The sequence below is a fragment of the Pleurodeles waltl genome, chromosome 8, assembly GCF_031143425.1.
Source record: "Pleurodeles waltl isolate 20211129_DDA chromosome 8, aPleWal1.hap1.20221129, whole genome shotgun sequence".
Classification (NCBI taxonomy): Eukaryota; Metazoa; Chordata; class Amphibia; order Caudata; family Salamandridae; genus Pleurodeles; species Pleurodeles waltl.
The window spans coordinates 113,788,635-113,814,803 of record NC_090447.1 but is presented as its reverse complement, the minus strand read 5'-3'; the positions used below and the strand labels follow the sequence as shown (position 1 = coordinate 113,814,803).

Here is a 26,169-nt window from a genome sequence, read left to right as displayed (position 1 = left end):
GAAAACCTAATACTTGGTGGAAAGGGGGGGGGGGGGGACAGATGTATTTAAAGCTTTGACTTCTTTAGTTTATAGTCATGGACTGGTAGATAATCCAGACATGGGCTTTACCTATTTATCTTGTCCACATAGGAAGAATAGTCGGTTAGATCACTTCTGGATCTCTACTGGTTTAGTGGCTAAAGCAGATATGCTTTTCTCAGTCCATAATCCACTCATTCTTGAACTTGGGAGGGCTGGGTGGATCAAGACCTCCGGTTAAATGGTCATTCAATAGGAAATTACTACGAAACATTTGTTATATCAAACATATGAGTATTTCGACTTAAACTGATACAGTACGTCACCTGAGATGGTGTGGAATGATTTAAAGGAGCGGTGAAAGGGGAGACTATCTGTTATGTTGCCAGCCAGAAGAAATGCCAATAAGCAGAAATTAAAGTATTTTATAGTCAGCTGACTGCAATGGAAGAGAGTCATACACAGGTGATTATTGCAGGACAAGATATCCCACAAATTCAACTAGAAATTGCAGTAGTAAAAGCTAAGATCAATAGCCAATATGTCAAGGTGTTGGCAGAAAAATATCAGGTATATAAAAATTAATGGTATGAATATGGTGTAAGAATCAGTATGCACCTAGCCCAGCGTACTAGGCAAAAGGAAGTTTACACAAATTTCGACTGTATTAAAAGCGTGGATGGCACCACTGCTACAGATCCAGTAGATATCAAAACCTTTGAAGTGTATTTTAGGGCTCTACATATGGAAGATATCCCACAAACGTCCTCTTTGGTAGCGACAAGCCAATCAAATAGTGGACATAGGGTGCTCTATGAGGAAGGAAGCAGGGACCTAGAGGCAGACATTACGAGAAAATTAATTCATAGTGCGTTAAAGTCTCTGGCCTCAGGGAAAGCAGCAGGCCCGGAGAGAATCCCTCAAGAGTTCTACAAAATATTATACCCTGAGCTAGCTCCGATTTTGCTAGATCTCTTTCTAGGAATACAGCGGAATAGGGTTTCTCCACCCATCATGGCAGGACACACACATTGTTATCTTTAAAAAAAGAAAAAAAAAAAAAACCCTGATAATCCTGGCTCGTACAGGCCCATCACTTTGATTAACACTGACTCCAAGCTATGTGCGAAGATTTTAACAACACTGCTGGAACCGGGGGGAGTCAAAAAACCCATTGGGTATCACTGTGGCAACATGGATTCATACTCGGTAGAGGCACCTCGGGTCATTTCAGACAAGCTATAGCGCTATTCGATAGGTTACGGGGGCCCGAATGGCTATGAAACTCCTAGACACAGAAAAAGCATTTGACCATGTATCATGGTACTATATGTGGTCAATGCTGAAGCTAAAAGGGTTTGGTCCACGTTTAATCCAGGCAATAAGGGCGTTACATTCCACACCAACTGCTAGGCTACAAATTATAGGTAAAGAATCTCAGAAGACTGAGATTACGAGAGGCGCGCGCAACAGGGATGTCCATGCTCTCCAATTCTGTTTGCCCTGTACATTGATCAATTTATTGAGCAGCTCCTTAAAAGCCAGAATATTGAACCAGTCCGTGTACATCGGTTTGACACCAAGGTGTTAGAATATGCGGACGACATTGCAATAATCCCCTCAGCAGAAAGGTGTAGCTCAGTGGGCTCAGAGGGGTATATGAGACTCCCTACTATTTATGAGCTGGCTCTTAGGAGGTCAGCTTATGGATGCTTTCTACGCCAGGTACAGCTGAGCTACTACAAGTGAGGTTCAAGATTTTAGTTGCGGCTTGGCGGATTGAGTAGAAGGGTGGTAAGCTAATGGGTATAGCATGATTTAATCAATGTACTCCCTTCTGGTGTTCTCCGCTTTCCCCAGTATTATCTCATGATCTTTTTGAGCAGCAATGGGGGTCTTCTGGCTTTAACAAATTGAGTGATCTTTATCTACATGATTCGTTATCCACATTCACTGAGCTACAACAAGAATACGGTTAGACGGCAGAACTTTTTTTGGAATACCCCCAGATAAGAGATTTTATTGGGAAAAATCAGGCAGACACATTTTTTCACTGGATAATGTTCCTCTTTTAGATGCTATTCTGCTTCCAGGTTGCACACTTGGGTAACTATACGCAATACTAATAGGTGCAGTTCCCGATGATGTAAAATATCAGGAGTAGTACTGGGCACAAAAACTAGTTGAGGAGATTAATATGGGCCTAAAAATCATATTTCTTCTAATCTGAGGGCCCAACTCTATGAAACTATGTTTAGGATGTATCTCATGCCGGCTAAGCTGTTTTCTTGGGGGAAGAGGTTGGATGACAAGTGCCATAGATGTGGGGAAGGGACACCGGACACGCTGCGTGTTTTTCAGTGTGGGAAATCGCAGGCTCTCAAGAGAGGGACAGAGTCCTTCTGGCAGGAGGTTTTTAGGAAAATATTATTAACCCTGTCATTACATTTTTTGGATATGATCACCGGCTTGGGGGCGATTTAGGCCAGGTCAGTTTTATTTTTATTTCTATGACCCTCGCTAGCCTCCTTTTTGCAACTGTAAGATTGTAAGGGGAATAAAAGCTTTGAGACGAGGTAAAAGGATGTGGTCGTCTCTAGTTAATTGGCTCTCCAGGCATACTGGACATGATGACTGGTTAGCTATTGAATAATCTGAGTCAGGGACCGGTTTGCATTTAATCTGAATATTTAAATAAAGATCATTGTGTGAATTGAATATTTGATGTTTTATGGCTTAATGAATTTCGGTGTAATTTACATAGATATACATATATAAAAATAACGGACTCTTGTATGTTAATATATCTCTATTTGGGATAAGAAGGATAAAAACTAATTAGAAAAAAAAAACCCACCATATCCTTGCAAACGCATGGGATTCGCAGGCCCAACAACCTCCTAATTCCTAATATCCCCTATAATTCCTTCCCACTCTGCCTTCTCAAATCAATGAAGGATCCCCTTCCCACCTTGCAGACAAATGTTCATGAAGACAATAATAATGACATTCATTAAGCCCATAACCCATTTCAAGTTCCAATCGCCGTCATAACTTGAAAAACAGGCACAGAAGCCAATCAACCGCTGGAAGAGTTTTCTGTGATCTCTCCAGCTTTCTAAGCAACAACCCAAACCAACTGAACAAAGGTAAAGGCAAATGCCTGACCAAAAAAAGAGATGTATTTGCATTGGATGAGTGATTGTTCTAAGATACTCCAACCGTGGGTCTAACTGTCAGGAGAGGAGGAAAGAGGGTAGTGAGCGTTTGCGGTAATTGTAATTGGGAAAGGACACATGATGTCCATGAGTGGAACGTTTGTCAAAGTTGCACACTCTGTGCCACATGCACTTAAAAAATACACAGAATCTCAAAAGATAAAGAACATTCATTTAATATCCTCGTAAGTAATGTATCGCTTATGCATAAAAAGATGATGCAGTTATTGTGTGGAGAATCGAAGGCAGAGCTTAGATAACTGGCATCCTAGGCATGTTTGAGGCTCAATGATATCTGAAACTATCAGACACTGAATCTCTTGTCTTAGAGTGTCCGACTCATGTCATGCCTGTTTGCAACAATTTATTTTCTACAGTCTTTTGGCATCCAGAATGTGGAATTTTCTTCTCCTCCCTCCCAGACAGGAAAATACTGAACTATCATTTTGTAAAAAATTAAAAACCTGGTTATTTAGATCATTTTGAGTGGGGCTGTTTGTGGTTAATCGCTTTGCCCTGTTTCAGGAGCTATTCCTCAGCGCTGGGATACTTCGTTAGAAGTTACTAGGCACTCTACAAATCACTTTATTATTATTATTATTATCATTAATATTACATTTAGTCAGATGGTACATGGGCCTATCTGACGCACAGTCTGAGGTCACTATGTGCCACCGACATATGCACTTTTCTGAGGCATTGGATGCAACCAATTGAAGAAAGTTCACTCGTCACTATATTGTTTATTCAGCAATGCCTTAATGCTTGTTGGATGGAAATGCAACACTGTCTTTAAAGGAGCCTGCTGGAAAACCCCCTAGAAATGGCTGCAAGGTGAACATTTTCAGATGTCAACAATACCTTCTTTGGGTTTCTTCTCACCTCTACAACAAATGAAACCTAGGCATTCTTTTCATTCCTCTTAGAGACTTCACATCTAATATAAAACTAACACCTGTGTGGCATGCTAATCCTGCATGGTTAACTCGTCAAAGACAGCAGGTTTGTTATATACTATACAACCTTTGCTACAATATTTGCATCTGTTGTTTCTGCCTTGATATATTCAATTCCTCAACATCTGCAAAGAAAATTGATGTGAACTTTAACCCATGAAGCATGAGAGATTCATCTCCATCACCACAACAAACAGGTTTGACTTACTTGATACTGATGAAGGGAGATGGAATGCACCAATAAAGCCAACACTAGTAATGCAGGAATGAGGTGCCTCTGAGGGCTTCATAGATTCTAGTATCCCTGGATGAGTCTCACATTCTCTGAAGTGTCAAGATTATTTTTTTTCCCCCAAAACTGGTGGTGAGGTGCTTTGAGTTTCTCCGAGTTCCAAGACTGCACACCAAATTTATACTCATGGAAACCAGTCAAGGCTTGGGCTGTGCTTTGCCCCTGGTATCGACAGCCTGACAGATTGCACTCTTTTTAAGGAGGCGACATACTGTACCAGTAGGAAAAATGGTAAGAATGAGCTGCAATCTGCCCTCACAATTACACAAACTCTGGAAAGTTCACCCTAACTCACCTAACAAGCACAAGATCAATGAACTTCCTGAAAGACACTCTTTTTCCACATCAGAAAAGCAGTACCCAATTAATTTTAATGAATAAATTGAAGAATCTGAGGAGGGGGAGAGCAGAGTAGCCAATTATGAAGATACTGCAGAAAGCTCAAATGTCTGTTAAATCATAAGGAAACCAAAACAATTATGTCCAGACATCTGCCTCATAGATTTGGAAACATAAAACAGCACTGTTATTGCAACTCATTATGAAAAATCCTTTTCTACACACCAAAGGTTACAGGGACATTATAGTTAGGTTGCCGTCTGAGCCTGTTCTTCTCCAAGGATGTCGGGCACGGGCTCTGTGGATATCGACGCCATCTCCAACCGCCTTGCTCTCCAATCTTGTAATTTCTTCTTTAATCGAAAAGACCAAAGCGCCTCGCAGCTTTCTTCTCGGTGGTCTGGAGAAAGGCAGAGGTTACACACCGAATGCTGGTTGGTGTAGGGGAACTTGGCGTTGCACCGAGGACAGAATCGGAATGGAGTCCGATCCATGAGCCTGTGACACAGTAGGCCCAAAGAGGCCCGAAAGGGCGTTTAATTGATCCCAATGCTACTTTAAGACCGAGTGTAGTGGGAAACCGCGATCGCAACTATACTGACGGTAAGATAAAAGATAAAAGTTCAGATAGCACCGAACCGAAAGTACCTGAACGAGGGGGAACACGACTGAATCCGACAGCAGAAAGATAACAATCTAACAAAGGAGTCGATGCCCCTGCGTACTATCACCAGAGGAGTCACTTGATCCTGTGACTCGAAAAAAGCTTATTCGAAGAAAAACAACTTGTAACACTCCAAACCCAACACTAGATGGTGATATATGCACAGCACATGTATCTGCAGCTACACACGCCATCTAACATATATATGTTTTAAAAAAATATATATGTATGGGGAGCATCTTTACTGCCTTTTGTATTAAATGTCATTGAACTGGTGGCCACATCCCCATGGTTCTTTTAGGCCCTAAGGGCTTCACATTTGTTGTCCGATTTGGTACTCTGGTTTGTTTTTGGCATTTAATAAAATTACAGTATTAGACATGTTTTAACAGTGTGCCTTCTTTAACTTTCAATATGAATCTATTCAATGTTAATATCAGAGTAGAGAGATTATATTGCAAAATGTTGAGAAAATTCTTATGAGTTTTCTCTTGTGCTACATCATTTGTGATCACAAATGACAAGGGCGTTTTTCTCAGGATAGGTTTCAAAATCAGTATAAAGCAGTGTGTACAGCCCTCTTGGGCAGACAGGAACTATCAGCGTCTGGAAATGAAAATGTCACTTACCCAGTGTACATCTGTTCGTGGCATCAGTCGCAGTAGATTCGCATGTTTTGCAATAGCTCGCCATCTGGTGTTGGGCCGGAGTGTTACAAGTTGTTTTTCTTCGAAGAAGTCTTTCGAGTCACGGGACCGAGTGACTCCTCCTTTTGTCTCCATTGCGCATGGGCATCGACTCCATCTTCGATTGTTTTTCCCCGCAGAGGGTGAGGTAGGAGTTGAATTGTAGTAATAGTGCCCATGCAATGGAGTGACTAAGTATGCACCTATTTAAGGTTGAGATGATACATATATAAATAGTTGAAGGTAACTTCCAAACTGCTACAGGCTCCCGGGGAGGCGGGTGGGCACATGCGAATCTACTGCGACTGATGCCACGAACAGATGTACACTGGGTAAGTGACATTTTCAGTTCGATGGCATCTGTCGCTGTAGATACGCATGTTTTGCATAGACTAGTAAGCAGTTATCTCCCCAAAAGCGGTGGATCAGCCTGTAGGAGTGGAAGTAGTCTGAAATAATGTTCTTAATACGGCTTGACCTACTGTGGCTTGTTGTGCGGATAACACGTCTACACAGTAGTGCTTGGTGAATGTGTGAGGCGTAGACCATGTGGCTGCCTTACATATTTCTTGCATTGGGATGTTTCCTAGAAAGGCCATGGTAGCACCTTTCTTTCTGGTTGAGTGTGCCCTTGGTGTAATGGGCAGCTGTCGTTTAGCTTTAAGGTAGCAGATTTGGATGCATTTAACTATCCATCTGGCTATACCTTGTTTTGATATTGGGTTTCCTGCATGAGGTTTTTGAAATGCAATAAATAGTTGTTTAGTCTTTCTGATGTTTTTTGTTCTGTCAATGTAATACATCAATGCTCTTTTGACATCTAATGTATGTAGTGCCCTTTCAGCTACGGTATCTGACTGTGGAAAGAACACTGGAAGTTCCACTGTTTGATTTAGATGGAACGGTGAAATAACCTTTGGTAAAAATTTAGGATTGGTCCTTAGGACGACCTTATTCTTGTGTAGTTGTATAAAAGGTTCCTGTATTGTAAACGCCTGAATCTCGCTTACTCTTCTTAGGGAAGTAATGGCGATGAGAAATGCCACCTTCCAGGTTAGGAACTGTATTTCGCAGGAGTGCATGGGTTCAAAAGGTGGACCCATAAGTCTAGTTAGGACAACATTTAGGTTCCATGAAGGAACAGGTGGTGTTCTTGGTGGTATAATTCTCCTAAGGCCCTCCATGAATGCTTTAATGACTGGTATCTTATATAGGGAAGTTGAATAGGTAGTCTGCAGGTATGCAGATATTGCTGCAAGGTGTATTTTAATGGAAGAGAAAGCCAGGTTAGATTTTTGTAAGTGAAGCAAGTAACCCACTACATGTTCTGGAGTTGTGTGTAATGGTTGTATTTGATTAATATGGCAGTAGCAAACAAACCTCTTCCATTTACTTGCATAGCAGTGCCTGGTGGATGGCCTTCTGGCTTGTTTTATGACTTCCATACATTCTTGGGTAAGTTGTAAGTGCCCAAATTCTAGGATTTCAGGAGCCAGATTGCTAGATTCAGCGATGCTGGATCTGGGTGTCTGATCTTTTGGTTGTGCTGTGTCAACAGATCTGGCCTGTTGGGCAATTTGATGCAGGGTACTACTGATAGGTCTAGCAGCGTTGTGTACCAGGGTTGCCTTGCCCAAGTTGGTGCTATTAATATGAGTTTGAGTTTGTTTTGACTGAGTTTGTTTACCAGGTAAGGAAGGAGAGGGAGAGGAGGAAAAGCGTAAGCAAATATCCCTGACCAGTTCATCCATAGGGCATTGCCTTGGGACTGTTTGTGTGGGTATCTGGATGCGAAGTTTTGGCATTTTGCGTTCTCCTTTGTCGCAAACAAGTCTATCTGAGGTGTTCCCCAGAGTTTGAAATAAGTGTTCAGAATTTGGGGGTGAATTTCCCATTCGTGGACCTGTTGGTGATCTCGAGAGAGATTGTCTGCGAGTTGATTTTGGATCCCTGGTATAAATTGTGCTATTAGGCGAATTTGGTTGTGAATTGCCCAACGCCAAATCTTTTGTGCTAGCAGGCTTAACTGCGTGGAGTGCGTCCCCCCTTGCTTGTTTAGATAATACATTGTTGTCATGTTGTCTGTTTTGACGAGAATGTATTTGTGAACTATTATTGGTTGGAAAGCTTTTAGTGCTTGAAAAACTGCTAGAAGTTCTAGGTGATTTATATGCAGTTTTGTTTGATGTACGTTCCATTGTCCTTGTATGCTGTGTTGATCGAGGTGTGGTCCCCACCCTGTCATGGAAGCATCTGTTGTTATTACGTATTGTGGCACTGGGTCTTGGAAAGGCCGCCCTTTGTTTAAATTTATGTTGTTCCACCACAGAAGCGAGAGGTAAGTTTGGCGGTCTATTAACACCAGATCTAGAAGGTGACCCTGTGCTTGTGACCATTGTGATGCTAGGCACTGTTGTAAGGGCCTCATGTGCAGTCTTGCGTTTGGGACAATGGCTATGCATGAAGACATCATGCCTAGGAGTTGTAGTACCATCTTTGCTTGTATCCTTTGTGTTGGATACATGCATTGTATGATGGTGTTGAAATTTCGAATTCTTTGTGGACTTGGAGTGGCTACTCCTTTTGATGTGTCTATTATGGCTCCCAGGTATTGTTGTACCTTGCGCGGCAGAATTTTGGATTTTGTGAAATTGACGGTGAACCCTAGTTTGAAGAGGGTTTGTATGATATGATTTGTGTGATTTGAGCACTCTATTAACGAATGGGCCTTGATTAGCCAGTCGTCTAGATATGGGAACACATGTATTTGCTGCCTTCTTATGTGTGCAGCGACTACCGCTAGACATTTGGTAAAGACTCTTGGTGCGGTTGTTAATCCGAAAGGCAGTACCTTGAATTGGTAATGTATTCCCTTGAATACAAACCTTAGGTATTTCCTGTGCGATGGGTGTATTGGTATATGGAAATAAGCATCCTTGAGGTCTAAAGTTGCCATGTAGTCGTGCAGTTTTAGCAATGGCAATACTTCTTGTAGTGTGACCATGTGAAAGTGGTCTGATTTGATGAAAGTGTTCACTACTCTGAGGTCTAGGATTGGTCTCAGCGTTTTGTCCTTCTTTGGTATCAGAAAGTACAGTGAGTAAACTCCTGTGTTTATTTGTGTGTTTGGCACTAATTCGATTGCATCCTTTTGCAATAGTGCCTGCACTTCTATCTCCAGGAGATTGGAATGGTGTGTTGTCAAATTTTGTGCTTTTGGTGGTATGTTTGGAGGGAATTGTAGAAATTCTATGCAATAACCATGTTGGATAATTGCTAGAACCCAAGTGTCTGTAGTGATTTCCTCCCATGCTTTGTAATAATGACTTATTCTTCCCCCCCACTGGTGTTGTGTGGAGGGGGTGAGTGACATGTGAGTCACTGTTTAGTAGTAGGGGTTTTGGGGCTCTGAAATCTTCCTCTATTTCTAGGGAATTGCCCTCCTCTATATTGTCCCCGAAAACCTCCTCTATACTGTCCCTGGTAACTGGACGGTGTTGCTTGTGAGGTGCTGGCTTGTGTGCTCTGACCCCGAAACCCCCCTCGAAAGGGTGTTTTACGGAATGTGCTGTAATTCCCTCTGCTCTGCGGGGAGTAGAGTGCGCCCATGGCTTTGGCAGTGTCCGTATCTTTTTTGAGTTTCTCAATCGCTGTGTCCACTTCTGGACCGAACAGTTCTTTTTCGTTAAAAGGCATATTGAGAACTGCTTGTTGAATCTCTGGTTTAAATCCAGACGTTCGGAGCCATGCATGCGTTCTGATAGTTACAGATGTATTAATTGTCCGTGCAGCTGTATCTGCAGCGTCCATGGAGGAGCGGATCTGGTTGTTGGAAATGGTCTGTCCCTCCTCAACCACTTGTTTTGCCCTATTTTGTAAGTCCTTGGGCAGATGTTCAATGAGATGTTGCATCTCGTCCCAGTGGGCTCTGTCATAGAGCGCAAGTAGTGCCTGGGAGTTCGCGATGCGCCACTGGTTTGCAGCTTGTGCTGCGACTCTCTTACCAGCTGCATCGAACTTGCGGCTTTCTTTATCTGGGGGTGGTGCATCTCCAGATGTGTGAGAGTTGGCCCTTTTCCTAGCTGCTCCTACAACGACAGAGTCTGGTGGCAGCTGTGTAGTGATGAAAACCGGGTCTGTAGGAGGCGCCTTATACTTTTTTTCCACCCTTGGTGTGATTGCCCTACTTTTGACCGGCTCCTTAAAGATTTCTTTTGCGTGCCGGAGCATACCAGGGAGCATAGGCAGGCTTTGGTATGAGCTGTGGGTGGAGGAGAGTGTGTTGAATAAAAAATCATCCTCGACCTGTTCTGAGTGGAGGCTTACGTTGTGAAATTGTGCAGCTCTAGCCACCACTTGAGAATACGCGGTGCTGTCCTCTGGTGGAGATGGCTTCGTAGGGTATGCCTCCGGACTGTTATCTGACACTGGGGCGTCGTATAGGTCCCATGCGTCTTGATCTTGGTCACCCTGGCTTATGGTGGTGTGAGCTGGGGAGTGTGATGGAGTTCGTGCTGGTGAGACGTTAATCACGGGCGGAGGAGAGGGTGGTGGGGTAACTCTTTTCACCACTTTTGGTTGTGGTGTCTGTTCAGTTTGGAACTCCAACCTTCTCTTTCTTCTAATGGGGGGAAGGGTGCTTATTTTTCCTGTCCCCTGCTGTATGAAAATACGCTTTTGCGTATGGTCCACATCAGTTGATTGTAGCTCTTCCTCAAACCTATGCTTTTGCATTTGTGAGGTTAGCGAGTGCTCTTCTGTATAAGAGCCTGAAGCTGGGTCGCTTGCAGTTTGTTTCGGCACCGAAACCCTGTCTGCGTGTTTTTTCGGCTCCGAGGTGACTTTTTTCTTTTTCGGGGCCGAAACCTCTCGGCGTCGATCTTCTTCGGTGCCGCTGTCTCGGCGTCGAGCCGTGTCCACACCGGCATCTCGGTGTCGAGGCTTGTCTCCAGCACTTTCTCGGTCCCGAGAAGGCTGCGTGCCGGTGTCTCGACCGGAGTCGGACGATCTCGGCACTGTTTGGGCCTTTTTCGGTGCCGACGGTCGGTCACCGAATTTATGGGTGGAGCCATGGCCTGATGGCAGTGGCGTCCCCTGGGCCTTGTAAATCTTCCTCTGTGTGGTTTTCGACGTCTTACTCACGGTTTGTGTATCGTCGAATCCTTCGGAGTCCGATTCTTGGATCGAGAAGGTACCTTCCTCTTCCTGTTCCTCGAACTCTCGTTGGGCTGTCGGCGCGGACGCCATCTGAAGTCTTCTGGCTCGACGGTCTCGGAGTGTCTTTCGGGACCGGAACGCACGACAGGCCTCGCAGGTGTCTTCACTGTGCTCAGGTGACCGGCACAGGTTACAGACCAAGTGTTGGTCTGTATAGGGGTATTTATTGTGGCATTTGGGGCAGAAACGGAACGGGGTCCGTTCCATCGGCGTTCTTCAGCACGCGGTCGGGCCGACCAGGCCCCAACGGGGGATCGAAAAACTACCCCCGAAGGGCACCGGAGCTCTTCGATCTTCGATGCGGTGTTGAATCTAAGTACGCCGATCCCGAACGCAACAATACCGACGAAAATCTTCCGAAATTAGCTAACTTTCCGTTCCGAAACTCGGAGCGACAGGAACACGTCCGAACCCGATGGCGGAAAAAAAACAATCGAAGATGGAGTCGACGCCCATGCGCAATGGAGACAAAAGGAGGAGTCACTCGGTCCCGTGACTCGAAAGACTTCTTCGAAGAAAAACAACTTGTAACACTCCGGCCCAACACCAGATGGCGAGCTATTGCAAAACATGCGTATCTACAGCGACAGATGCCATCGAACACTAGTTTTCATATCACGACTACAGATTGAGAACACACTGGCTTTGAAGAAATATAAACTGGCCTTGCAGGTCCTAGCTCTTTGCCTTCAGCTTCCAGATATGCAAAAAGGTGTTGTGCACCCCTTACAGTGTCAACTGTTTAGAGGCAATGATCATTAGCTACAATTATCAAAAACAGAAATGCAAAATATAGTGTGTTGGCTGCTTTTATACTCTGTGTTCATTTAGGAGCACGATATTTCTTTCAATATCTGCTGTAATAATTGTACAAATGAATGCACCAGACTGGTATTAAAGAATTGCAACACAACAAGATGTCATCATGCCACCCCAGTTTGGATCCAGCCATATGCAAACCAGTCTTGACCCTGCTCCCCATGGGATCTGTGACTGGGGGAGAGTGTTTGAAAAGTTTCAATATTTCGTCCATTGTTTTATTATGTGATGTTGTTGTATGCCCGAAGTGGACGCGAGTCCACCGCTTGTTGCACCGCTGGATTCAAGCTAGCTTGGCTGATGAGGGGTGATACCCCGAAACCGGTCCCAGGATGGTGGTTTACGGTTCAGGGAGTGCCTGGCTTGGCATTTCGTCCTGGACAGTTCCAATGGAGTGCAGAGTCAAGACTGATTTGCATGTGTCTGGGTCCAAACTGAGGTAATGTGGCAAGCAAAATAACAATGGATTAAACCCAGATCTGTGACTGGGGCTGAGTTTTTGAAAAATTTCAACACTCGGTCTATCATTTTATTTTGTGATGTTGCTGTGTTTTTATAGAGTGCCATATAAAATAATGCTTCAGATTTTTTGTGCATGCTTTATTGTGACAAACGGTGAATGGTATCTACTTAAACCCTGTGCCATTCACAGGTATTATTTTATTTCTCGCACGTTGCATATGCAAACCTTTGCTGTGTAGTAGAAATTCATGGTACAACACCTTTCTGTTTTCCCCATTCTGAGTGTGAAGTTGGCATACTTATGCCCAGGAAATCTACCTGGTGTGGTCATGACTGACATATGAGAAGCAACAAATCTATGCAGTAGAAAACATTGTCAGCATTAACACATGTTCATTGCGGGTTAACAGACAACACACAACACCCTTTTTTAATAGGAGAAGAGAGAATTATTAATACTTAATATGGCTTGTATGTGGCACTCACCTTTAGCCTGCAAAGAACTGCATTCTTTATGCAAGAGCTCCATCTCACGTCCCAGTGCCCTTTTCTGTCTTTCCAGCTCATCTCGTAGAACCAAAATCTTCAGCTGTAAACATTCACTCTCTTTCTTCTAATCAAATGAAAATTTCAAGTTTGTTTTTATAGTGTGCACACTACAAATGGTCAATACCTCAATCACATGAATTCATATACAAATGAATGAGTGTACAGTTCTATTCAGTCTTTATAAAATGTCACTTCATTGAACTGATGACACCTAAAACAAATGACCATTATTAGTTAAATATAAACACTTTACTAGGTTTAGATTGCTACTGCATCTCCCTGCTCAGGCTACAACCGAAGGGCCCGCCATGGTAGACAATGAGACATTCAGCACTGCTACTGCTTAAATGAAACCCTTAAATGTTACTAGATATAGTCCCACAGCGAGTAATGTCGAAAACATAATGAAATAAGAGTGAAACATGCAGAGATCACTTAATATAGAGGAGCCACTATTTGTCTTTTGCAAAAGCAAAGATTAGAGAGACACTGGTCAGGGATAGTTGACCTCAAATATCTACAACATTGGCACAGGTTTGGAGCTTAACAAGAATTACAGGGCACTAAAACTAAAATGTGGACAAAATAACATCTCTGAGTTAATAGAAAACACACAAAAAATCGCCAAAGCTAGTAAAAAGATAATACAATCGCAATTTTCAAATTGCACCAGTAAAAACAATTTGCACCACACATTGCCAGTGCAAATAATCATATACAGGAACACAAAAAAAAAATAATCATAATTTAACAGAAATCAAAACTAAACTGTAAAACACCAAGAGCACCCTTGATAAGACACTATACTGAACTGCAATGCAGACCATGATCCGTGGGTGGGCCTGGGGTAGGGATGGGGGGGGGGGGGGGGGTAAATCGGGATGTTTGATAGAGCAAATGTTGTCTAAAATGGAAGCCAGATATACTGAAATGCTGCATTCAGCAAAAGCGGTTCGAATGCTTAGATTAAAGCTTATCATTTGATTTCATAAATGGACACTCTAAAAATGACGAGGTAAAATGAAGAATATATCGTGATGTTATATGCAGGCGGTGGCTTGAATGTCCGAGATGACAACTTGATGTTATAAAAGGCCTCCCCATACTAAGGAAAAACTATGAGTACCTATCGACAGGCCATGCTTCGGCATGTAACAGTTGATAACCATGAAAAAGGGCAAAAGGGCTTCATAAGGTTGTTTAGCGGCAACAGAATAGGATGAATGAAGTGCAGAAATAAACCACATATGTCTTTCCCAAGCAGTGAAAGAAAATTAGAAATAATGTACTGTTGATTACCTTCAATAAATGAAGAGTACACAGCTGTTATTGAAAAAGCGTGCAACTAAGGAGAAAGAATTACTAAAATAACCATGTAGCAATAAATAAGTTCACAGTTTTACATATACCAAGGGTAATCCCGTTTCAGCAATGTATTGCATCCTATCAGACTAGGCATGATCATATTGCATCCCTTAACTTATTTGCCCAAAATAATATATTCAAGATGGCCCCTGTGTTGAGCCATCACACACAAGAAGTGGGCTGTGGGCGAACATGGAAGCCATCTTAGTTTACAAAAACAAACAAAAAAGCACTAAGGCAAACGATTAACGACAGTGTCTCAGTTCCAGGAACATGGCCACTTGTACACAGATCCCGACTGGAGTTAATAAGCCTATGCCTAACTGATTAATATTACTAGACCTTACACACGACAGTCCTGCATAATTATTTTGCAGGAAGCCTGTTCTAGAACAGAAGCAACAGCAGTCCTGAGGGCAATGAGGAGTGTTCACATACTAGAGCTGTACAGATGCGTTTTGTTTGCTCATATGTAGACTGTAACAGAAAAGGTCCCCATAGAGAATATTTTCTAATAATCCATGATTATCACCTCAGAAAATGCTGCACAAACTTTTCTTGCAGGCCATCTTGATAGAGCGGTTAAGAACCGTTTCAAAACCCCACTCAAGTCAGAAGATCTGAATGCTCCACGAAAAGAAAGGAAGAAAATTCACCTCTCCGCTGGATGAAACGAGCACAGGTAACAAGCACCATAATTCAAAAACAATAAAAACAGTGTTACCGTTAAGGAAACATGTCTACCTATGCAACCCTATAGGCCTGTGGAGCATAATTACAAGCCTGTGTGACTCAAGAGCACACAAAAAAACCCAGCAAGTTTGTTTTTGCAGCAAGGGCAAGTAAAGGGTTGTAAAATGAGGTAAGATGCACCTTTTATCATTAACACGAAGTCCCATTCAACGACAAACCAAAGCGGTGAAGGGCACAATCTAGGCCTGCTGTGCTAACCAAGAATTGATTTCACAATCCACTGGAAATGGACAGACTCGGCCACAATTAAACGTCTGTCCCTTTGTGAGAGGACAGAAAATCATTTATTATTGCCATGGCAGCTTGGTAGATATTTTTATTTCGTATCAGCATTTTGACAAGATATATTTGGAGTAAAAAAAAAAAAATCTGTAAATGTTACTCTTCCTTCGTGACTCAAACTTGAAGCAACAAACAAAAAGTGCCTTTCATTATGTCAGGAAATATTCAATAATAAACCCAGAGCATCATGAACAGAAAGGCAGATGTGATGGACATCACCAAGGTCGTCTGGTTGGCCAAGTGCTTCTTAGGCTCCCCCTGGTGGCTGCTGCTTTCAGCTTCAGTTCACAGCAAGCCTCGGGAGGGAGGTGGAGTTGCCTGCTGTGAGGTATGTCTAGATATTATACCGTGGTAAAGTGGCACCAGGCGTTTTCGTTGGTGGCACCTCGCGAAAGAAATCCGATCTTGCCAATGCAGTCAAGACATGGTTTTGTTATAACACCATGTGCGCATTTTTGGCATCTGTGCACTGCAGCGCCTCGAAGTACCAAGAATTCTGTGCGACTTAAGAACTGCAAAAGTAAACATCATTGGCTAACTGGAAATCTGTTACAGCTTTCCAGGATGAAGGTTTTTTTAAAAATGCATGAAGAATGCCCGGTTTTGCCCATACGTTTGGTGAAAGATGCCTCAACACATTCACTTCATTCCAAGCCCAAAAAATAAGCTAAATGTCCATCATGAGGGCCAAGTATTTATTATTAAATACCCAGCTATCCTTCTGAGTGTGCATTGGCAACCCTGCCAAGTGCCCCATGCCAGGAATTACACCTTCAGCCTTCTTAAGCCAACAGAACTCTCTATTGCAGGGGCTGTAGTTTTTCTTAAGCAATTTTAATAGGGCTTACTATGTGCCACTGTGTGTAAATGTGTGTATGTGCGTGCGTCGTCACTGTGGATAGGTTTCTGCTTATGTGTTGCTTTGTGCGAACATGGAACACTGATATATCTTGCACTTTCTGCGTGTTTGTGTACCTGTATGCTGTGTGTCTGCGTGCATGCACTACACATAACAACTCCCCAGTGTATTTGATGCTGCTGTGAGGGTTCTTGGCACAGTGTAGTAACAGATACTACACAATGGGGAGATCCATCCAGAGGGTGTATGTTGTCCAGTGGTCATGCTATCCTCCCTCCCTCACCTGCATGACATCCAGGCCTCATAATGGCCGCCACAGCCTCGGGTGCCCGGTGTAGCTGATAACATTCTGATTCAGCCGTGGTCTAAGAGGGTTTGGTCAAGGCTCAGGTAACCACAGCGTGCACTGGATGCAGGACAACTGCCAACACCTTCAATGCTACTGAGCAGTGTCCTGCTCGTCGGTGAGCCTCTAGGGGGAGATCTCTGCACTGTTTAGCTATGCTCAAGATCTTGATCTAATTTCTATACTTTACCCCAATAATGCATCGGTTTACCCACTGAAAGTCAGCTCCTTCCTACTAAATTCACCGCCCGGCTCTTGCTACCCCAAACAGAGCAGTTGAGCGAGTATGTGGTTTAATGCATCTGAAGGATGCAACAGAGGGCTGACGTGTTTGGATGGCTGCCTAGCACTCAAGTGGTTGACTGGAAAACCTATGCCATGCTATATTGTGCAGTCAGGCACAATGCACAATTTATCTGTAACAAACATTATTATCTTCCCATCATGCCCAGCCGTTTTATCTCTTTTGTACGAATCTAAATTGGATGGCAATTGGATCTCTTTCAGAAAAGCCAGACCCCAGAGTACCCTTGAGATGCAGCTGGCAAAGAAGTTCTGCATTCTTGGATGGCACTAAAAGTCCTTATATTACAGGCCTGCCCTTACTGATCTGCAGGAGTTCCTACCAGCAGTTATGTGGCATTATTCAATACTGGAGCCATTACATATGCATTATGCTTTTGGCCCCATTTCTGAGACGAAGGATGGAAACAAACCTACATAATGAAAGGACAATCAAACATACGTGTCTGTTTGGATGCGGTGCCCCAGACTTACCATCTCGTTACTCGCCGACGTAAGCCGCAGTTTTTCTTCTATCTCTCGTCCTATTTTCTGAACAGTGACCTGAGTCTGCTTGATTGCACACTGAGTTCTATGAAGCCTGTTAAAGGAAAGACACAGGTGGCTCAAATTAACAATTAACAAGGCAGAGATGCTGTCAAATGAGTAAAATAATGTCAAAGGATGTAAATGGATTTGGTGACATGATCATGATATCAGCACCTTTTAAGCCTACAGCTGTACAAGTGCATTTCATGAGCGAGAAAAGAAGTGAAGAGCAATCAAGATGGGCAACCCGAGGTGAAAATACAACATCTTTCAAGTCCCGGATTCCACCTCCTCCTGTAAGGTCCAAGAATGACAACACCTTGAGCAGGGGTTGGTGCACCAGTCGTCTCGTGCTCTGAAGCTAGATGGGCATCAGCAGGGCGAGTCCTAGGCGGGCAAGGACCAAGAGCTAGGCAGTCTGATTCTTTGAACATGAAAGGCAAAACGCTTGGTAGGTCGCCTCCGTGCAAGCACACCACTTGTATTTACAACCCGTCGCCTCCGTGCAAGCACACCACTTGTATTTACAACCCAGAGATCCTTGCTCTTCCCATCGTATACAACGAGGCATCCTCCTGCCCTTCTAGAATTCGCTCCCAGGCAACACCCACTGTCATTACGAGTGGGGACTGGCATTTCTAACTGAAACAGCGACAACGTGGCAAAAGGGCGTACACTGGTCCCTCTGTTTTGGCTAGGATAGCAGCAAAGACAGATTTGCTGTTCTCATTTGTCTGATCTGCGAGCCTTACGAAATACAGCTTATACATGTCTCCACAAGGCATTGTGCATTTCAATCTCTTCTTCCTGGTCACTTCCCACACCTACCTTCCACTCCTAACAACTCTGTTCTCAACTCCAGGAAGGGACATTTGATCCAGAAGGAATAGTAGCCAATCAGGTGCTGTTTGTGGTTCTAGACACCTCGAATTACTGCCTCTGTGCATGCCTGCTCCAGACAGCAGATTATCAGGACTGAATCTGATGGTCACTGCAGCTCATTTCTGCCCGTAGGGACAGGGGACTTATGCTCATTTGGGTTACTTCTAGGATTTTTATGGTGCTTTATAACCCGTTGAGGGGTGCTGAAGAGCATTATCTTTACCACTACACATGGTGGAGTTCGTGCATGATCCTACGGAGGGTGTGAATTCATCTCTATCGCAGAGGTCACAGATAATACTGGTAGAGTGCAAATACAGCAGAGCAATCACTCAGGTTACAGAGGTTTTGCAGGCAGTGGGTATAAAGGCTACAGAGCTATCCCTGAAACCGCACAGGTCCTGCAGGGAGAGCGTAAAGACAGAGGGGCTATTGATCAGATCACAGAGGTCTTGGAGTTAGGGTGTAAAGACAGCAGAGATATCGCTCAGCCAACATACATTTTGCAGGCAGAGTCTGGACAAAGAGATATTGCTCAGGTCACACCAGCCTTGCAGTTAGGGTGTAAAAACAGCAAAGTCATCGTGCACGACGCACGGTCTTGCAGGTAGACAGACAGCAGAACTATCCCTCACGTCATACACTCAGATAACATGACATCGTAGCTGTTGCTTAGTCACAGAGGCACTATGTAAAGACCGTAGTGCTGCCGCTCGGGTTACTGAGTTCTTGCAGAGGGAGGCAAGGTGCAGAGCTAGAGCAGAACGGATGAAAATTAATCTGATCTCTAAAGAGACCCAGCTATTAGGTATTGTCCCCAATATGGGAGGTCTGGCTAGCGCCAAGAAGCTTTCTCAAATAGAAAAGCCCTACTTTACGAAAACGATTGTATACTGCTTTGTTCAAAAACATTACAACAAGCCAAGCTTCCTGGTGTTGAAGCTGTTTTGCACTAGTTCTGTTTTTATTTTTTATTAAACGTTACAAAGTTATCTGCTGGTCCAGGATAATTTGTTCGAGAGCTTATGGCGCACATGTTAAAACATTTAAATCTGATGGATCTTTCCAAGTCAACTAAATAAACGGTCGCACAAAAAATGTAAACACAACCCCAAGCCCAATAGCCAGTAAAAACCCCTCGCCAAATACGTATAGATTATCAGTAAAGATATCAAACATTCCCACAGTGACCAGCGAAAAAACAAGCAGTTTTCGTTTTTAATACATCGAAGAGAGGAAACCAAAATCCTGACCAAGGGCATTATGTACCAGGCAATTAAAGGGTCACCAAGCAGGCCAATGTAAAACTCTCCGTGGACCAACAGCGACATCTTCTGGTCATTGTAAAAATATCATGCACCGTAAACTCTCCCACGTTTAAACATAGTTGTACATAATGAAGTATTGCCATTTTTAGTGACGTTGTAGGTACCAAGGAAGGAGATAATGTATTCACGGACTAAAATAGTCCAGTAAACTACCCTCCCGTCCCCAAAATTCATGGAATATTAAAGAGTTCGTTTACTAAATTAAAAATAAACCTCACTGGAGAAATACAAGTATGAATTTTTAAGCACATTTAAAATATTCATTTATGGGTAAATGTACATCTGTTATATGGGAGGAACTTGGACTTCACAAAGGAAAACTAGTCACGGAGTCTTCTTTGAAGTGAAAAAGTAAGAAATGTACCCAAAGGCAGTAAACCAACACTCAACTGTACATTTCTAACTATCTGTATGCATCACCCTCACCATTAATTATCAGGGATTTGGGGGTGTTCGAGATCGCGGAAGTGGCGCAGTCCAATGCTTGGATGCAAGGACTCAGTTTTTTTTTTTTTTTTAAAGACAAAAATTGCTTTATTTTAAGATTTCATTCGCTAAAACTTTTCCACACTTCAATGTAAGTTAATGGAGTAATTAAACTATTTTTTTTTTTTTCAAAACCTACTTCTCCGTTCAAAAATGTTGCCATGTATTGGGAGATGGGGACTGGGAGAAGGGGATTTAACGATCTGCTGGGGGAAAAAAAAAAAGATATCTGCCCCATTTGAGCCAGCTACATCACTCCCTTCAAGGTGGGCCTCAGTTTTTCTGCTTATGGCAACTACCTAAGAATAGTTCTAGTAAGCGTGGAATGTATTAAGTCCGTGATCTGGGAAAACATTCTAACAAGACTGCGAGGACAAGTCTATTTATTAGATGTGGTTATTTGCAGCACACACTCGAGAGCTCGTTCAGAAATAAACTAACTTTTCAGCCACACTGATTACGGCAGAGTTACACATTTTTTTAAGAGTTGTGCAAAAATTCCCAACAGGGATTTCAGGAATGAAGGCCCACAGAATGAATGGAATACCTGACTCTCCTTCAAAGTCTTCTGAGAGCCTGATGCTCAAAAGTGTGGACGGATGGAGAGCCAACATTGGAAGCTGCTGAAGGTGCTCGTTTGTGTGTATAACAAAGAACACTGAGCAGAGCGTACATGAGACAGAGTCTGACCATAGCTCAGTTCTCTCCAAGAGCACTGAGCAAACAGTCCCGCTTTAGAACAGTCTTGGCACAATGACCTCAGTTAAAGGTTTTTAAGGGCAAACACATTGCAATATGAATTTCTTATACATACTATGCTCATACAACGCACAACTAACTTTGACCATGATGGGCAGGACGCTCACCTTAGTAAATCCTTCACATCGTAGGACTTTCGCACACAGTTGTGATCCACCTGGAGAAGGTTGTGGTTCAGTGTGTTGGCAGAATCCTTGGGGGAAAACAAAAATATTCCTATCAACAGCACTGAGCATTTTAAAATGATTTTACTTAACTGATCACCGACACATTGTTCATTTTTAGGTCAAGCAGAGATAAATGTTCGATACAAAGCTAAGCAGCCAGACGAATATAGCCATAAAAAGACAACACACATCTAACACAAAGAGCCCATTCAAAACACAATGTAAGAAAATGTGAAAAAGACAGAAAACTTTCAACTGTGAAAATGAACACTACACAAAATGATTACTTGTTAAAAATTAAAAAGAAATCCTACCAGAGAACTAGATAATTTACCTTAGTTTCAAATGGAGCTCCATAGTAGCCATCATTCAATCCAAATATTATCTCATTTGGGTTTCGAGCACGTATCTGAAACAAAAGTTACACAACAACTATCCATCAGATGTCCAGGCTATGGGATCAGTGAGTTAATAGCTTTTCAGATGAACAGTAAGTTAAGTTCAATACAAACAACTTCTTTGCATACATGAGCCCACCCAAAAATCAAGTGAGGTCATCAAGGGTAAAATCTAGGCTGCAAAGAAAGGAAGTTAGGTTGGAAATGGGTTTAAAAGGAAAAAGAAAATATCAAGCAGTTTTGGTCAAGTGCTAATAATAATGGAACTGGTCAGTCTGTCTGAGAATCCACAGGGACTGTGCAGGCATCTGCAGTAGGGATAGAGCGGTGAAAAAAACAACAATTATCCAATCTAAAAACATAAGGCATTTTCATGCCTCAATCGCTACATGGCTCCGCGTGTTTCACTCAAGTTCTGGTCACCAATGCTCCAGTGTGGGTGTCTCTTGGGCAGGTTGAATGTATTCACTGTCTTGCCTCCAGTACTTCTGCGTGAAGACTTTTCCACACATTCCCAGACTCGGCCTCACAGTGGCTCATTCTGACCTTTCTGGTCTAGGAACACTGCTGCACTGACGAATCATCAACTTCGTAAACGTCCTGTAGCAACCAGACCATCCCTCACATTCCCTCACTCCTCCCTACAGAAACGTTTTCACTGTTAAATTGAGACACTCCAAAAGGGTCACCTCGCTTAAACCACTTACCGTACCGGAAGCCCAACTCTACTATAACCGCAACCATCTTCCTGAGAAGGTGCCTCTAAAAGAGGACATAAAGCTCCACGCCAAAGAGATTTAAAACACATTTCCTGCTGCCTTTATCTCAGTCTATGTGATAAAATTCCCATAGGTCTCACAATGAGCATGTCACATTACACAGTAACGTTATTCTTGTTTTGGGAACTTTAGGGTCTCCTCTCCAATCAGAGCCATCAGGGTGTGCACGTGCGAAATGTATTACTTTGCACTTGGGAACAGTGGAGTTGGGGTTGCTGCTTTTAGGACCAAGATCCTACTCCAAGAGGTGATAAGGTTTCTATAAAGTGCATCTGACATTATGTCATATGTATTTGTAAAGCACACTACCACCTGGGCGGGCATTCTGGCAATACGCAGGTGGGTGTGTCTAGACCCGACTATGGTAGGTTGGTTAATTGAAAAGCCATGGTCTTCAGCTTCTTGTGGAATTTAAGAAGAGTGAAGGAAGCTCTGATCTGGAGTGAGAGGTCATTCCACACTTTAGAAGCGATGCCTGTCCTCCTGGTTTGATTGTGTATGCATGGGATGTGTGCGAGTCAGAGTTCAGCAGAGCGGAGGTGTCTGGGTAGTTGGTGGAAGATGTGTCTGTTAAGTAGATGGGGCCTAAGTTGTATACTGCCTTGTGAGGAGTTTTAAATGAGCACGTTTTTATATTTCAGAGCCCATTCAGGGCCAGGAATACCTGGATTAGGGAGAGTATCTGGATCCAGAACGGGTCCTCAGATCTTCATCCTTCTTGGGAACCAAGAAGTAAATGTAGGAAAATCTTATGCCCCTTTCCTCCATATCGCCTGCCAGGCCCCTTTGTTCAGCAGGACCTCTGCCTCCAAAATTCAGACTTGTGCTGAAGAACACTTCCTTGCAGAGGGAAGACCAGTCTCGATGGAGAGGAAAGGAGGGAGGAGATTAGCCCCTCAAGATCAACTGTATGACACAGCTTTATATTATGATGGACTTCCCAATGGTGTGAAAGTCAGGCACCACCCGACCTTCACCAGACCAAAGCAACCTCTTGTCTTTTCATGTGTCAGCCAGATTATTTTAGCAGAGGTGCCACAAGGTCTCTGACTGCTGCAATGGGACCGAATCCAGGTAGCTATCATGGATTATGCTAGACAGAAAGGGTACAGCATTGTGGTCTACAACTACTTTTAGGTCCTTAGGCCACAGCATGTGGAGGCACAGAGCTGGGAGGCATCAGACTGGAGTGCTCCTCAAAATGTTCAACGTGGCCTGGCGGAAGGCCTTGACCATAGCAGGATTGGCAGATGGAGTCTGGAATTCTGGATGACTTCTATGCAGCTTCAGAAGCCAAGGTCATGAAGAAGAGAAGGAGTATGGCATCAGAGAAAGGTGCAGTGACAAAGAATAGGATATTTCCTCAAGAAAGAGGATTTCTCTTTCCTATCGCTCATTTCTAATTTTTTATGGAAAGACCTTTTGGGAGATTGTTCCTTCACAGGACAGTTACCAATAAAAGGGGTCTTGGCCAAATATGGGTTAGGCCTGTTTCCTGATGGCCTTTGGGTCCACCATGGAACAGGAATCTTAAGCTGCAGCATCATGGACAGATCCAAGATACCACAAGCAGATGTCGTGGGGATCTCATAAAGACTTTCACTTTCAGCACTTATGGCAGGGTATACCCCAAAACCTTTCAATGAGACATTTGACTTAGTCGCTGAGTCGATAATAGCGATAGCAGTTCCAGTTCTGATACTATAATTTATATCTGTGTCTGTTGCTAGGAATTCCAGCGTCATTTGAAATCAAGCTAGTTTTCCTTTAGACTTTCTATTGTCTCTGTGTTTGGGCATCAAACACACAGTCCTCGCTTTGTGAAGTCTGACTTTCTAGAGACATTGCATACTTCTAACATTTTTGAATTTGTTTGGGGTTTTTTTTTGTTAAAAAGGAAGCACATCTGGCGAAACTTTGTCACTTTTACATTACAGGATGCTTTGACGTCAGAGTATGGAATTGTAGTTTTTCCCAGTTTTTTTTTATTGGTATTTCAAACAGGGTATTGTTCAGCATATAAATATGGTACCAAAAAAATACAAATGGCATTCAAAGATAAATTGAACAGCGAAATGAAGAGCAAATAATATTCAAGTATGTTAATCACATATATACAAAAGAACAAGCATCTTACTATATCTTTTGAATATGTCAATAAAATTAAAGTGAGTAAAACTTTCAGCAATAAAAAAATATTCCCAAATATATATATATATGAATTAAGGTTATAACTGCCCCAAATACAATCGAATTTTGGAAGTTATTTAGATTCTAAATTGTTTTCTCAAACTTTGCCACTTCATACATATCTTCGTGTCACAATTAAATTTTCGGGAGTATATTGGACTTCTAAATATGTAGTATATTGACTTTAACAAGGGCTGCCGAAAATCATTTATAAGACACGAGCGGGGGAGGGTGTGTGAAATATGCAAAAGTGACAATTGTAGTGATAATGAAAGGCTAATGGGAGAACAATCAATCATTCAAATGTTTCTCAAACTGAAACCAAAAAGTACACATTTTTTTAAAATTCCTTCAATATGAACAATGCCATAATCAGGTTCCTGGCATCTCCAACAGAAGGACTCGAGGCTAGGTTTGGCTAGATATAACTTAGAAGCTGACCAGTGCCAACGATGCAGTATTTTAAAATAATTTTAAGATGAACATCTCTAAACCCCCGTTATAATTTTTCAATAAGGTGTCCCAATCCTCGTGTGACAACTATATGTTTAGATGTGAAGACCGCCACTGTTGTAATGAGGAAGATGTGTCAATAGAGAACGAATATTCAATTACGAGGTTACATATTCGGAGATGATTCTCTTGGAATTTTTCCGTGTGTATATAGTATGCAATTGGGGATGTGGGGGGCCTGTCTTACGTTTTTTGAGTTATCAGTGAAAAGGCACTTGTAAGCCGATTGTATCTTAAAAGTTGTGAAGGAGGGAGCCCAAATTCTTGTATTTGTAAGAATGACTTTAAGGAATGTTGTGTGAATAAATCATTGACTTGATTTAATTTAGGTTTGGCCCTGAGGGGACAGTTAATCTCACTTCCCTTATGTACGATATCTGCAATATTTGAGTGGTGCGTGGGAATGTGTGAAGTAGTAATTTTATGTCCTTTCTGCCAAGCTAATTGTGATTATTAGATAAGTGTTAGTAAAGTTCTTAAATCGTAGACATTTGGTATAGCAGATTGCTAGCTCCGTTTTGGTTTTGAATAATATCTGCTCGAATCTGACCAAAGAGGGGTGTTCCTATGAGTGGGTAGCATATACATAGAATGTGCAAGCTGTTGTGCAATGCTTTGCAGGCACTGAAAAGCACGACTGGGTTGACCATGGAGACTCCTGCACTGCCCATGCCAACCCCTTGGGGCCCCCAGCACCCCGTCTCTGGTGGAACTGCCATGCAAAGGCTGGCAGACACAGGGGTCATAATCCCCAGGGCAGCGCTGCCCTGGTGGATTAAGACCACCGGCACCACCAGGTTGTCGACCAAACAGTCAAACTGTGGAGGCTAGACCGCCACATTGGCAGTGGTCCGACCTCCACCGCGGCCTTGGCAGTCTCATGACCGCCATGGTCGTAATAACGGCCAGAGTGTTTTGACGGTGTTGTATACTCTAGTAATGACTCAACTTTTAATTTATGAGACAAAGTGGGTTTAAGGATAGGCAAAACCATCAGTCTGAAGAGGT

General features: G+C 42.9%; 1 protein-coding gene across 1 annotated transcript in view; it reads right to left on the bottom strand.

Annotated features, from left to right (window-relative positions):
* UVRAG (UV radiation resistance associated) overlaps nucleotides 1–26,169 on the bottom strand; it is a 312,834-nt gene that overhangs the window by 191,613 nt on the left and 95,052 nt on the right. Inside the window, exons 5-8 of the mRNA XM_069203880.1 lie at nucleotides 21,616–21,690; nucleotides 21,222–21,307; nucleotides 17,606–17,711; nucleotides 13,161–13,287 (exon numbers count right to left, since the gene is read on the bottom strand). Of these exons, the coding sequence (XP_069059981.1) occupies nucleotides 13,161–13,287; nucleotides 17,606–17,711; nucleotides 21,222–21,307; nucleotides 21,616–21,690 (394 nt within the window). The remainder of the gene's footprint in view (nucleotides 1–13,160; nucleotides 13,288–17,605; nucleotides 17,712–21,221; nucleotides 21,308–21,615; nucleotides 21,691–26,169) is intronic.